The 13,537-nt window shown below is 46.6% G+C and overlaps 1 protein-coding gene across 4 annotated transcripts in view; it reads right to left on the bottom strand.

Moving 5' to 3' along the window:
* Nucleotides 1–13,537, bottom strand: part of Rapgef4 (Rap guanine nucleotide exchange factor 4) — a 260,996-nt gene that overhangs the window by 112,344 nt on the left and 135,115 nt on the right. For all 4 annotated transcript variants that reach the window (XM_005346569.3, XM_005346570.3, XM_026778805.1 and 1 more), the window contains one exon: nucleotides 142–214. In XM_005346569.3, coding sequence (XP_005346626.1) covers nucleotides 142–214 — 73 coding nt within the window. The remainder of the gene's footprint in view (nucleotides 1–141; nucleotides 215–13,537) is intronic.

Here is a 13,537-nt window from a genome sequence, read left to right as displayed (position 1 = left end):
GTGAGCTGCCAGTCTGGGACACACAGCAGAGTCAGGGCGCCTCCTCTGTCATGCTGGTGTAAACACACACCTTTTTTTGCCACATAAAAACACATACCACAAAACAAATTCTCAGATGCAAAATGCTCACACTTCACTTACTGTCATTGTTGGAGCCCGTTTCCATAACACCATAGGGAGGAGCCAGAAGGCCGGCCATATACTGTCGGTATTTCTGCAAGACAAGATTGTAAAGTCAGCACGCAGGTATTTGCTTGCTTGAGGCGTTCATTTATTTACATGTTAAAGAGCAGAAACCCTGAGTATCAGGAAACCTGAGTCTCTTATTTTTAGAGCCAGGAAGTGTGTTCTCTGGGGCTCTGAATTTAAACTAAAGATGTAGGGTTCAGCCTGAGGCTTCCTGGGTTGAGACTGGATGTGTCCCCTGCCCCAGGCAGGGCCCCACCCAGCCACTTCATTTGTGTGTTACGTGTTTGTTGGGAAGGAATGGCGGGGTTCTTACCTCTCCCCACCCTGTAAACACAGGCACCTGAGAACCAGTGTGAGTTGACAGGCTCAGACAGAGGCACTGTGCCGCCTGCCTCCGAGGTGAATGCTTCTGAATCAAGCTCTTTCAAAGCCAAAAGAAACGCAGCAGCTCTTGGAACAGGTCTCTTTGAAAAGAAGCTGACTCGCTCCCATTTACCTCCCTCCTTTTACGCTGTACACCTGTCTGCTACGTGACCTCCAAAGCACTTTTGTTACATCGTCAAATAACATCATTTGGCTTAATTTAGATGCTCCCGAATTGTCTGCCCCTGGCTTTTAGTCCAGACATGCTTGGAAACTTGGGGCTCCACAATATATGTGATTAGCCTCAGGAGTCTGTGCTGCGTGGGAGGCATGAAGGTTGGTGAGCATTGGGCTAGAAAGGAGGGGCAGTTACAAAGAGCGGAAGGTGAATGCTCTCAGGCAGTAAATGTGGCTTCCTCCCAGGCAGAATGAAAGCTGGGCAATTTCACTGATCGTGTGCTATCACGTATACTTATGGTTTATAATTACCGTGGCACACATCAATGTTCAACGGCATCAAAAGAACCAGCACCCCATAATATGTGCCATACAAACGCCAGCAGAAAGACTTTCATCTGTAGCAATGGGCTGCTGGCGACATGTGGTACCCCAGCCAACCATCTGGCCCATTTGGAAGGTTTGAACAGTGTTGGCATGGTACTTTCTCTAAAGAGCTTTCTAGTCAAGATGTGACTAGCTCCTCCCACCTTACTTTTTCCTTCCAAATAGGAAGCAACTATACCAGCTTGTATGTGTGTGCCAACGTTAAGACGGTGGTTTTTCCCCATCTCTGAGCTGATCACTCGAACATACCTACAAGACTAACATGTCACCCAGTATCGCTGTCTACCCCTTGACAACCTCCCAATGCTGACTCTCTTCTTTCTTACACTGCCATTTATCCTTCTCTTTCATGGGTTAGCACTCTGGGCCTTGAGCTAACTTGTGTTCTACATGGGACAGTTTCAGAGAAGGCATAAGAGATCTGTCTCATCCCAAGAAGCTTTGTGACCCTCCTTCAACCTTTGGAGTTCTTCCTCTTGTTCTTTGCAGTTCTCTTACGAGAACTTCTAAAAGAAATCATTCCTGCTCAGTTTAAGGGGCCGGTTTGTTTTGCCTAGAAGTGTTCTCTTGGGACTTGATGGTGCTATTTTCCTCTGCACGTCAACGCCAATTCCCATGGACTCAGGAAGTACCACTGACCTTCCTCCAAGCCCAGAGCACCTGGTCTGTGGCTCGGCTCCCCCAGTGCAAATCCCTGGGGCTGCTGTTTTGAAACAGAAACCAGGGCAGCCTCTAGGGAAGACCACACGGACTAAATTTAGAGATGCGTCTTTGGAGTTTTCACCAGGGAAGTGTGGTGTCCCAGGCACTGGGCACACCGAGAGAATAGGAGACAAGGATCTCCCTGTTCTTGTGATGCATCGAATTTCCGAAACTCGGGGCACAAGGACTTGTGCTTACTGTGTTAACTCCCCATTGCCCATGGAGTTCCCATCCCAAGGCCAACAATGGACACCTTCAATCACGGACTGCACTAACCTCTATCTATTCTGTTTTTACCTATTCGCACATATATACAGGGAAGTTTAATTTAAAAATTGGGCACAGTAAGAGATTTATGGCAACTGATAATACAAGAGAATGATTCTACCAACTCACTGCAATAAATGTCAGATGAATATGGTCTCTTCTCATTCGTTCCCTCAAAATACGCCTTTGTACCCAAGTGGGACTATAATGGATGGGAGGTAAGTAAAACCATGGGATGTAACATCACAGGCAACTACCATACATACTTAACACTTGGCTGTTGATTTCAAGCACACATTTAAACAGACAAAACACCACGTATTCACATACACGCAATCACCAGCTGGTGGCTGCCGTTATCTCTCTATGCATATAACTGCTTATCCTTTAGAATTCTTTTGGGCTAAATTTTAAATATCACACAAATTAATCAGTAAATATTTCAGTAGGAATTTATGAAGGATAAACTCTCTTCTTAAACAAAATCACAGCATCGTCCAATCTTCTTAGAAGTCCATAAATACCCAGTTGATGTAAGAATTCTAGTTCCTCTGTAAACGTCATCAGTGAATTGAATTTTAAAAGTAGTTTATTTAATAAGACAAGAACATTTAATACTACAACAGCTTTTGGTCTTAAGTGAAGACTATAAAGACAGGCTTAACATATCTGCAAGTAGAGTAAATGCTTTAAAAGGAGGAGGGGAGGGAGTGGGAACTGGGATTAGTATGTAAAATGAGAAAAGATTAGTTCGAAGACAGGCTCCAAGGCTACAGAGAAACTCTGTCTCGGAAAAAAAAAAACATTTGAAGTGTGTGTGGTGTGTGTGTGTGTGTGTGTGTGTGTGTGTGTATGTGTGTGTGTATAGAATAGGAAGAGATCCTGACATTATCCCCAACCTCCACTTGTGCCTGCATGGGTAGGCATGTTTGCATGTACATATGCACACAGACATACACTACACAGACAAACATGGGCAGTCTAGAGCAGGGGTTCTTTACCTCCCTAATGCTGTGACCCTTTCATACAGTTCTTCATGCTGTGCTGACCCCCCCAACCATAAAATTATTTTGTTGCTACTTCATAACTATAATTTTGCTACTGTGATGAATTGTAATATAAATATCTGATATGCAGGATGTCTGCTCTGTGGCCCATCCTTGGCATCACTTCCAGGACAGGAGTGAAGAATCTTCCAGATCAACTGCCCATAGACAGATAAATCATCTCTAGCAATTCAGGTCATGTTGGCTGCTAAGTATCCTCAAGTTCAGATGTCGTGGAGAGAGACAAGTTGTTCCCACTGTTTCCTGATCCAATTCCTGCCCCTGCCCCACTGAATCTGTGGCCCTGAGAAAACAACTGTGGGCAGATGCCACTACATTTGGTGCAGATTAGGATACAGCAAGAGAAACCAAACTGGGAACTTGGTGTCTGACAGTGACATTGTATTGTAACAGAGCATAAAACGTGTGGCTTTGATCTGAGGACTGAAAAGCAGGAGGAAGCATAGTGGGGACTTAGAGGGCTGTGGATGGGGGCTTAAAGAGGAGGACGGTGGGGAAGGAGGAAAATCGCCTTTCGTGATTCTCCGTAGCCAACAGAATGTAGTTGAGGTGATGCTGTGTGATTTACCTGGTTAGACCACAAGCGCATGGTCTCTGAGGACCTGCATGCTCCAAATGCTACCTCTTAGAAGCCACTGACCATGCTCTAAAAACACCCACATTAAGGTGAGAGGCCACCTGGTAGTGGACAGTTCAACTGAGCTCAGTCTCTGTGGCATCCAAACTATTCCAGCTACCCTGACCTTCCAAGCTGATATCCAGACAGGGTGTAGCAGACAAGTAACCCTCCTGGGCCTTGTAGAACACCTGACTCAGAGAATCCACATGCAATAAAATGATAATTGTTTTATGCCAAGTAGGCTTGGTGGTGGCAACAACCCAAACACCAATCACACACACACACACACACACACACACACACACACACACACACGTACGCACACAAGCACGCACACACTGCATCCTATGAGAAAGCAAATGCTTGCAATTTTCAGTTCTGGCTTCCACAGTGGGTAGGCAGGGCTGGGGGGACCTGCTGACCCACTGTTCATGAGTTCTCTGTAGTTAGTGACCCTCCAAACAGTGTACAAATGTTACCAGTGTCTGTAAAGCCTGCCGTTATCGCCTGGATTGGAGGGGGGGCATGAGATGGCTATTCTAGGCTTGCACAGGGACCAATAATAAACAAACAAGCGAGTTCTCTTTCTGTGCATCTAGGAATAGATGAGAACCAAGAGATCTGTGCAGACTCAAGCCTGGAGCATCTCTGGCTGTGAAAACCCAAGCTATCCCTCTGCTAGTGGGATCGGCTCCCAGGAGCATTCAGCCTCAGAGTGCATGTGGCCCAGGGAGAAAGCAATGATGCCTCAGTGGGATGACGGGGTGAAGCATGGAGGAGGGAGTAGTCCCCTCGACTCTGACGTCCTCTAGAGGCTGCAAGAATTGAGAGACTGGATACTGGGATACCTTCTAATAGTGTTGTATGTGCCACAGAGATCAGCTGGGAAAGTAAGAGCAAGGTGACTATGTTGATAAACCTACACTGTACAGCAGTTCATATTTTTATATTTTGGTTGTGAGCCTAGCCTTTAATGGCTGAGCCGTCTCTCCAGCCCAACAGCTCATCTTTTTATATAATTAAAAACAACTGCTATTTTATGAAAAATAAAACAAACCAAAGGTGGTGTAAAGGCCACACTTAATGAAGTTCACACGTCTACGTCAGTACTGGTCAGCACAAACCCATGGGCATCAGTCTTCAGAGGTGACCCAGGAGGCCTTTATGGCTGCCATGGCCCCCTCAAACACACACACACACACACACACACACACACACACACACACACACCAACTCTTTGTCCCCATCTCCTTTGGAATCCTGGTTGGCATTTCCCCCACAAACCCTTTCTCTGGACCCCAATGCCCTAGGCCTCACTCAGGCGCTTTTCATAGTTAGACAGGAACTATGCCACTAACCCAAGTCCTGAAAGGACAAGTGTCAGTAGAGGTGAAGCAGCAGTGAGCTGAGGGAAGATGAGAGTCAGCTCTGAGGTGGAGAAGAAAGTGCCGAGCTCTGGTGTTACCCCAAACTCCTGCAAGGTGGCCCTCAGAACATGGCCTTACGTATGACATGTAACAGCCCAGGCTTTCTCCCATTCACAGCATCCTCCAGAAGGTCCTGCCTGGGCTGGAGGTAGGAGCACAGAGAATCAACACAGGCTCGGTAGGCTATCTGGAGACCCAGGGTGTCACTGTGTCTTTTCCCAAGAGACACTGAGGGATGTCCCTCCCAGTCTCTCAGAAGTTACAAAAGCAGCTCTTCAGATGAGAGTAAAGCCAGAAGAGCCACCAAAGGTTCTAGGAGAACCTGGCAGGTCTAGGTCCTTGATGCTCTCTGAGAGCAGACACCGGGAGAGCAGCTCATCAGCGGGGCCCCTGCAGACATGTCCTCCCGCTCATCAGTAAGATGCATGCTGAGTCGGATCTGGGGTGTTTCAGCTTTGTTCCACACAGTTGGGGGTGTCGACAGAACCCTGAAGAGAGATGTATCGTGCAAACACAACTTTCAAGGCCTGTGGGAAGGCGAGCATCTTTACTCTCACTGATTTCATAAATTACAGCTTTAAGTGCAATTTCATTTTTAAAAATGCCGTTGGTTCCTAAAAAAAAAAAAAAAAATTGAAGGTTTCCAAACCATGATTAAAGAATCTCTAGACTTCTCACTAGATCGCTGTCACTCAAGCTCCTCCACAAGGCGTCAACAAAGCCTGGTTTAGGATTGACTAGGCAATATTCACGGTGGTTCTGCTCTCCCTAATAAAGACTTCCACGGCCACGGATGGATGGTGTGTTCTGTCACCGAGAAGCTCTTCCAACAACAAATAGGCACTTATAGGGGCTGAGATGGGAGGATCATGAAACAGAAGCCAGTCTGGGTGACATAGTGAGTTCCAGGTTCAATCAAACAAGGGGACGGGGTAGAGAGCAGAGGTGGAGCCCTTGGCTAGCAAGCCTGAGGCCCTGGAGCTGATTCCTAACTCTGCAGGGGGGTGGAAGCTGATTCCCAAGGCTGTAGAGGCCTGCAACTCACACAGCAACATTGACCTTCTCCAGCTCAGGAGTGAAGCTCCCCAGAGTGGCACCCAGCAAGGCAGGAGGGAGTAGAGAAGGACAAACAGCGGCTCCTCCTGGAGTTTCAATTTTATTCCATGTCAAGCAGTTGAAAGGATTACTTTTCTACTTTTATATTATAGAGTAGAAAGATAAATTTGCATAAATTTTAAAGATTAAAGCAGGCGACTTCAAAGACATTCTGAACTGGCTGCTGGCTACTTCTAGCTACAAAGGGTCTAGACCCCAGGCATTGTGTATTGATTTCCTCTGCATTCAGGAACTTCAGTGAAAAAGACCAAGGACCTCTGATGTTGGGGAATGCAGAGGTAAGCCTGCAGCCTTAATTCTGACTCTGCCAAAAGCTACCTGTGTGGGCTTGAAGACACTCAACCCAATCTCCCAGATAAGGAACTTGGGCAGACCCTTGTGAGAGAAAGAAATAAAACCTATAAAAGTGCCCAGTGTAGTTAATGGATACTGAAAATAAAAAATAATACTGAAAGTAACAATAAAGCAAGGCTGAGTCAAGATAACTGTAGTATATTTGAATTCTGTCATCAAATCATCAAAGCTTTGGGAAAGGTCACTTTCTACATCACATTACTGAGGCTGTGACAGACACATTGTATAAAGACTCTAGTAAACCTGTGATTCTGTGTGCTAAACTGGGCTATGGAAACATTAAGAACCTAAATCATAGGCTTAAAAAAATCAGAGAAATATAATCTAAAATATTGCTGACTTGCAATTGTCTTAGGCACATAACTCACAGAGCTTTAAAAATAATTCTACAATGTAATGGTACACATCTGTACCGCCAGCATTTGGAAAATAGAGGCAGAAGGATCATGAGTTCAAAGCCAGCCTTTTCTACATAACAAGTTCAAGACCTGTCTGGGCTAAGTGAGGTCTTACCTCAAAAGAAAACACCAAAACCAATTCATAATCTACTACCTACTTTGTATCCACATAACAAACTGGTCTTGGGAAGAGACAGCAGGCTTCATGGTGATGGGAAAAGGAGGAACACAGAAATACAAGCGTCAGTACAACTGCCTCCCGATGGCCCTGACGGAAGAAGGCCTCCAAGCTGGGTCTCTTAAAGAAGCCAAAAGCTACAAATGAGGTCACTGTTAAACCAACCCACTCGAAATACCAACGATCCCCAAGATGCTGGCCAGTATGGGTGGGTTCCCTAAGTGCTAGCAACCGAAAGCAGAATGGCCACTTCTAAGCACTCAATGACTAAGTCTCACTCCCCAGAACATGGTCACTTTAACACGGAAGGCAGAGATAGTAAGTACGCTTTCCTTCCCACAGTGCTCGCTGACTGACGCCTGCTCCACCAAGACTAGGAAAGCCCAGTGGAGTCTGTGAAGAACTGTGAAGTCTCACACAGGAGCCCACCAACAGGGACAGCCATACTAGAAAGTCCCAGAGAAGGCTGCAGCCATGGCTGGGAAGCCATGGGAAGGGGTGTGACAGTTTATATTTAGACATCAGGAAAACGACACTGAATCAGGGATGAGGGTCAATGAGCAGGAAGAGGCGCGTCGAGAATGAACCGAGGCCAGCAGGGTAGAGGGCAAGGATACAGAGATGGGGAAGAGGCTTCAGCATGCAGGGTCTCACAGGTCATGGTTAGGATGTGGGCCACTGCCACAGTGTAAGGGGAAGCATTCGGATGGAGAAGTGGGAAGAGCATGTGCGTGTTCTCAGAGCATCCTGACAGCTGTGAAAATGGTTTTGATAAGAACATAGGAAGGCCCTGTGTATCTGAGAGCTGGCCTGGATATGGCGCAACCAAGGAGCCACGAGAGCTGTCCGGAATGAGGGAAGAGGGAGGGGTGTGGTGGAGGGGGTGGATGGAGATGAGGACATGTGTTCCTAAAAGCAGGGGTGAGGCCACCTCACCTGCTTTCTGTGGACAATTTGTGGTTGGAATGCAGCAACCCTGTGTCTTTAAGCTAGCTGGAAGGTTGGGGGGCGCTTCAGAGGGCTCCCTGGGACAAGCAATTGAAGTCAGTGCTCAGGGTCCTCTAGCCATTAATCACCTGAGGTCTCTGTTTCCAGAACTCAAGCCGGGAGCACGGCGCACACAGTAGGTCAATGCTACTGTGTTGAAAGTCACCTAACAGTTTGTTCTGGCGTGGTGACTGCATGGCAAACTCTATGGTCACAGTAGGGCTGAATCCAACGTGGCCCAGCCAACACCCAAGTAAAGCTGTGAATGAGGAAGCAATTAGCAATTGCCTCCTTGGTTGTGGGAGACAGCTGACATTTTATTTAACCATGTAAACCCTCAAAAGGTGGTGGACCTCACACAGGGTTCTTCCAAATGAAAACGAATGTATACAACCCCATTTCTATACTAAAACAAGGTGTATTTATTTTTATTTTATGTGTATAAATGTTTAGGCTGCGTGTGTATAAGTGCAGGGACGGCATGGGAGGCCAGAAGGGGGTGTCGGATCCCCTGGAACTGGAGTCACAGAAGGTCGTGAGATGCCATGGCAAAAGCAGTCAGTGCTCTTAACTTCTGAGCCATCTCTCCAGCCCTTTATCAAATTAACAATATTATCAGCAATAAAAACCATGAACATGGAAATTCCAAAATAAATGTGCTTCAGTATTGGTAATACAGACTCTGGAGGACCCTGCAGAGGAAACTACCCATGGTGGGTTTCTTGCTGTACAACTGCACAGAGGGTGGACAGCGGGAAGAGAGCTCAGCAGAGGATTAGGTCCAGGGTCAAGAAGACCTCACTGGCTCAGAGACACATGAACTCCATCTAGCTCAAAAGCCTCTTACCACCGGGGGACAGGCCCTGCCCTCGGCTTGGTTTGCTTTCTCCAGAAACATTCATCTTCGTCTCACACTTCCTTCCTCCTTAACTCCCAGCCTGCCTCGTGAGTCCCAGTGGGCATGTGACATCCGCGCAGAACGACCGGTCACATATTCATACACAGTCCACACTAAACGAGGACACTGACGGATGGTTTGTCCCCTCAGCCACCCAGAGCGTATAATGTAGCCCATAATTCTTCTCTTTTCAAGCACTTCCACTCCGAGGCATCTCAGTTTGCCCAGCCTTCCCCCCCTCACCCCCTGCTGCTGGTTAGGCTGACTTTATTCACGTGCCTACATTGGTTCTATTTATTTTTATTTTATGTGTATGTTACAAGCTCCAGTGAGCAAACCTGAGAGAGCTTTGTCAAGATAAGCAACATATATTTATTGTATATTTCTATGCAGCCAGGGCTTGAGAGGCCCAGGCACTGTGGGGTATGGAAATGCTCGAATTCTTTACGCAGATCTTGGGTCCTGTCATCTCTCTACTCCGGGTCATCTGCTCCACCCTCTCGGCACGAGGTTCTTATTGGCTGCACCCAGTCTGGACTGTCTGATATCCCTCTAAGTCTCAGTGGCAGATTAGGTCCCACTTCACCCGGCGTGACCACTAAGAGGACCAATAACGAAAGTGATGCTTTAGCCAGCTGGAAACAGTATGGAAGAAAACGCTAAGATGTCTCGTGTGTGAAGAGGTGCCGTGTGACAGTGGACAAGGCTGAGCAAGTTGTGAGGACATGGCTTTAAGATTCAGGTGACTGCAACCTCCAGTTCCAGCTACGTACATCTCTGTTGGTGCTGACAAGACTTGGGAACCTGCCCTCTGTCCTACCTGCCCTGTCCCTCTCCTTATAGCTCCCCAGCCTTCTCCCGGCCACTCCTTTCCAAGCACTTTGGCTTCATTAGAACTCAATACACGGGGCCTCCTGTAGGAATGTACTCTCCCACACTCTGCCTTGCTAGTATGTCATCTGAGCTTGCTTCTTGGAGTACCGGTCCCCGGCCCCCTAGTCTACATGAGACTCTATAGTCTTAGTGTCATGCCTCCAACGCTATTGTGACCATCATTTACTGTATCCAAACATGTGCTGCTCCATTACAAGCTAACAGAGGGCAGAGACCATGCTAGATCCACCTTCACTATGTGCCTAGAGTCCAGGAGATGCTATTACTGTGGTACCCCTCACTAGGATGGAGGAACTGAGGGAGGTCACTGAGGGTCCTCATGGCTCTGGCACACAATAAACATTAATTCCTACTTCCTCTGCATCATTTTTATTTTCTGAACCAGTTCTGTCAAAGGCCTCGTTTTCATTTCAAACAACTATTGCTTGAGATAAAAAGCAGCCCAAATGCATGAAGATCCATTGTCGAATAATCTTTTGGGGCACTGTGAAGACATGTCTCTCTGATTGGTTTAATAAAAAGCTAAACGGCCAATAGCTAGGCAGGATTTTTGAGGCACAGAGGATAGAAAAAGAGCAAAGATGCCAAGAGAGGGGGAACAAGCAGGAGGAAAGGTAACAGCCACGGGTCATGAGGCAGCACATAGGTTAATAGAACTGTGTTAATTTAAGTTATTAGACCTAGTTAGAAAAGCCTAAGCTACCAGTTGAGCTTTCATAACTAATATGTCTCCATGTCATAATTTGGGAGCTGGCTAGTGAAATGGAGAAAGACCTGCAACCAAAGGCTAGTGATCTGGGTTTGAGATCACATGATGGTGTGCCTGAGTATCTTTGTGGTGTTTGTTCTTTATGAATGAGCTTCCTGCTTTCAAGCAGGAACAGAGGAAGCAAGGCAATTGGTTGATGATAAAAACAAAGCCTGATGTGGGATTCCCCTCTGTATGCTGTGAATATCCTTGGTTAATAAAGGAACTGCTTTTGGTGTATAGCAGAGCTATAGGGGAACAGAGCTAGGTAGGGAAAACTAAACTGAATGCTGGGAGAAAGGAGGTGGAATCAGAGCGAAGCCATGTAGCCCTGTCAGAGACAGATGCCAGAACCTTGCTGGTAGGCCACAAGCCTCATGATAAAATACGAAATAATGGAGATGTGTTAATGCTATATGGAAGAACTAGCTAGCAATACACTTAAGAAATTGGCCAGTTTCTGTGTGATTATTTCGGGGCTAAGTGGCTGGGAACCAATAAGCAGCCTCTCTCCCTCCAACAAAAACCTAAGCTTAATTTACCCCAAATCTGCGAATGTTGTCAGGTGTGATGGCTCAGCAGCAAGGGTGCTTGTCAGGCACCCTTGTCTCTCTAGACATAGAACCAGTGTAAAGACTGTGGGTAAGAAGTGACTTCCAGAAGTTGTCCTCTGACCTCTACACAAGTGCTGTTCCACACACACCCCAACAATATTTACAAAAGTTTGGTACTTATTTGTAACTTAAAAGGAAGTCCAGAGGGCAAGAGAGAGAGCAGAGCCAAAATATATTCATGGAATTTTAGAGAACCCACGTATAATTTTCATTTTAGTCTCAAAAACAAGATAGCGGGGTACAATTTTAATTCCAATACAAACTGATAAACACACACGTCATCTCCTAACTCCCTTTACCCGACAGCTCCATCTCCTTCCGGGATGCCACTACGCAGACTAGCAGCACAGTTCTTATAAATTCGGTAAAAAGGCCTTCATATAACAGATGTAAAGAACAAAGTGACTGTCAGAGGTGAAATGAACTTTATTCAAATTTGGTTTAAATAAAAACTCCAATCTCTGGCAGTTTGAAAACGATAAGACAAATTACAGAACATGACGGGGGATGGTTGGTGACTTGTGTTTCACGGAACCCAATTTGTTGAAACTGGCTAGGAGCTTATTGGTGCTTATGTAATTTCACAGAACCAACTTGTGGCTTTCTTTCCCTGGCCATTTTTAACATTTCATTTTGTTCTGGATGAGCTGCCCATGCTCACCTTGAACTTGCATTATTGCCCAAGATAGACTTAATTAGCCATCCTCTCGCCTCAGCCTCCCTAATTTTTGGTCTTCTCCTTAACCCAAGTCTTCCAGTCTCCCCGAGCATTCCAGGGTCACCCTTGGCCGTCTGTCCTCTAGATAAAACCCGAGTTGGCTGCCCTCTTCTGGCACTGTCATTTTGATCACTGACCACTGCCCTTAGGGGTCAGTCTTACCTCTCTAACTCAGTTCTCTGGGAAACACATTTTAGATTCCTTGTATTCTTCATACTGGGCTATATTAAGGTCCAAGGGTCCCATTTATCCAACGCCCTGTGTGCCGAGAGCCAAAGATTTTGTGCAGATAATCAGATTGCTGATGCAATTCAGAAACTTAACTTCAAATGTTAATGCTCCAGTCAGAAAACAGACACTGGGCTTCCCTGTACATTAATTCCATAGCACCAGAAGGAGAGATGTGAGCTTTCCACCAGCCAACACAAACAAGGCCGCATGATCCGGGGATACCATGCTGATGCGTGTTGCTCAACACTGGCAACCATGGGTATTCTTGACTTTATAGCAACTTAAATAAAAGTCCTACTAATTTAAAAAAATATTAAAATTTACCCAAATTAATAGGCATAAAGTGATATCTAAATCTTGCAGGAAAGCTGTGGAACAATCTGAAGAGGACAAAACTTTAGGCAGTAGAGAATGACCTTACTGAAATTTTCTTAGAGCTGGGCCGTTGTGACACACACATTTAATCCCAGCACTCAGGAGACAGAGGCAAGCCGGTCTCTACGAGTTCGAGGCCAGCCTGATCCACAGAGCAAGTTGCAGGACAGCCAGGGCAACACAGAGAAAAACCAAGAATTTTTTTTCCTAGAAAGTTTGCCCATCTCCTTCCCACCCACATACACAGCACACAGCTGACCTGGACAAAGAGGCTACTCTCTAATCAGTGAATATGGCAGGAGCTGACAGTCCCTGATGTGGTGACAGCCCATGAGGTGGGAGCCTGGAGAAGGAGCCTGATCCTAGACTCCAGGGCCTTGGAGAATCTAGCTGGGCTTTCTCTGCTCACCCACGGTCCCATAAATGATGGCATTCTAGCGTGTCCTCTCTGCTAATCAAAGCCAGCTGGTCTAGTCTGCCCGCACCCAAGGAATTGGGACAGCTGCCCAAAGGCCTTCCCACTTCAGCTCCGAGTGAGTGTGAGGCACTGGCCAGAGGCAGGAATTTAGAGATGAGGAAGAAAGCTGAGCAGTATTTAGCCTATCCAAATGGCCTGCAGGGTGAGGAGAGAGGTGGGCCTGAAGCAAGCTAAGGTAGCTAGAGCAGTGAATGGGTGGGGTATTCCTGAGTGTGAGCTGGCGGCTATAGAAGTGGATGAGATTCCTTCCTAGGGTGCGGGGTTCAGTGGCACGCCAAATTCCTCCTGGTTCTTCTGCCCTGCTCTGGCTTTGCCTGCCTCGGGTCTGGCTTCACTCCCCACCCTCCCAT

Source organism: Microtus ochrogaster, chromosome 4 (genome assembly GCF_000317375.1).
Source record: "Microtus ochrogaster isolate Prairie Vole_2 chromosome 4, MicOch1.0, whole genome shotgun sequence".
NCBI classification, from domain to species: domain Eukaryota; kingdom Metazoa; phylum Chordata; class Mammalia; order Rodentia; family Cricetidae; genus Microtus; species Microtus ochrogaster.
The sequence above is the reverse complement of the archived record's forward strand: the minus strand, read 5'-3'. Positions and strand labels throughout refer to the sequence as shown.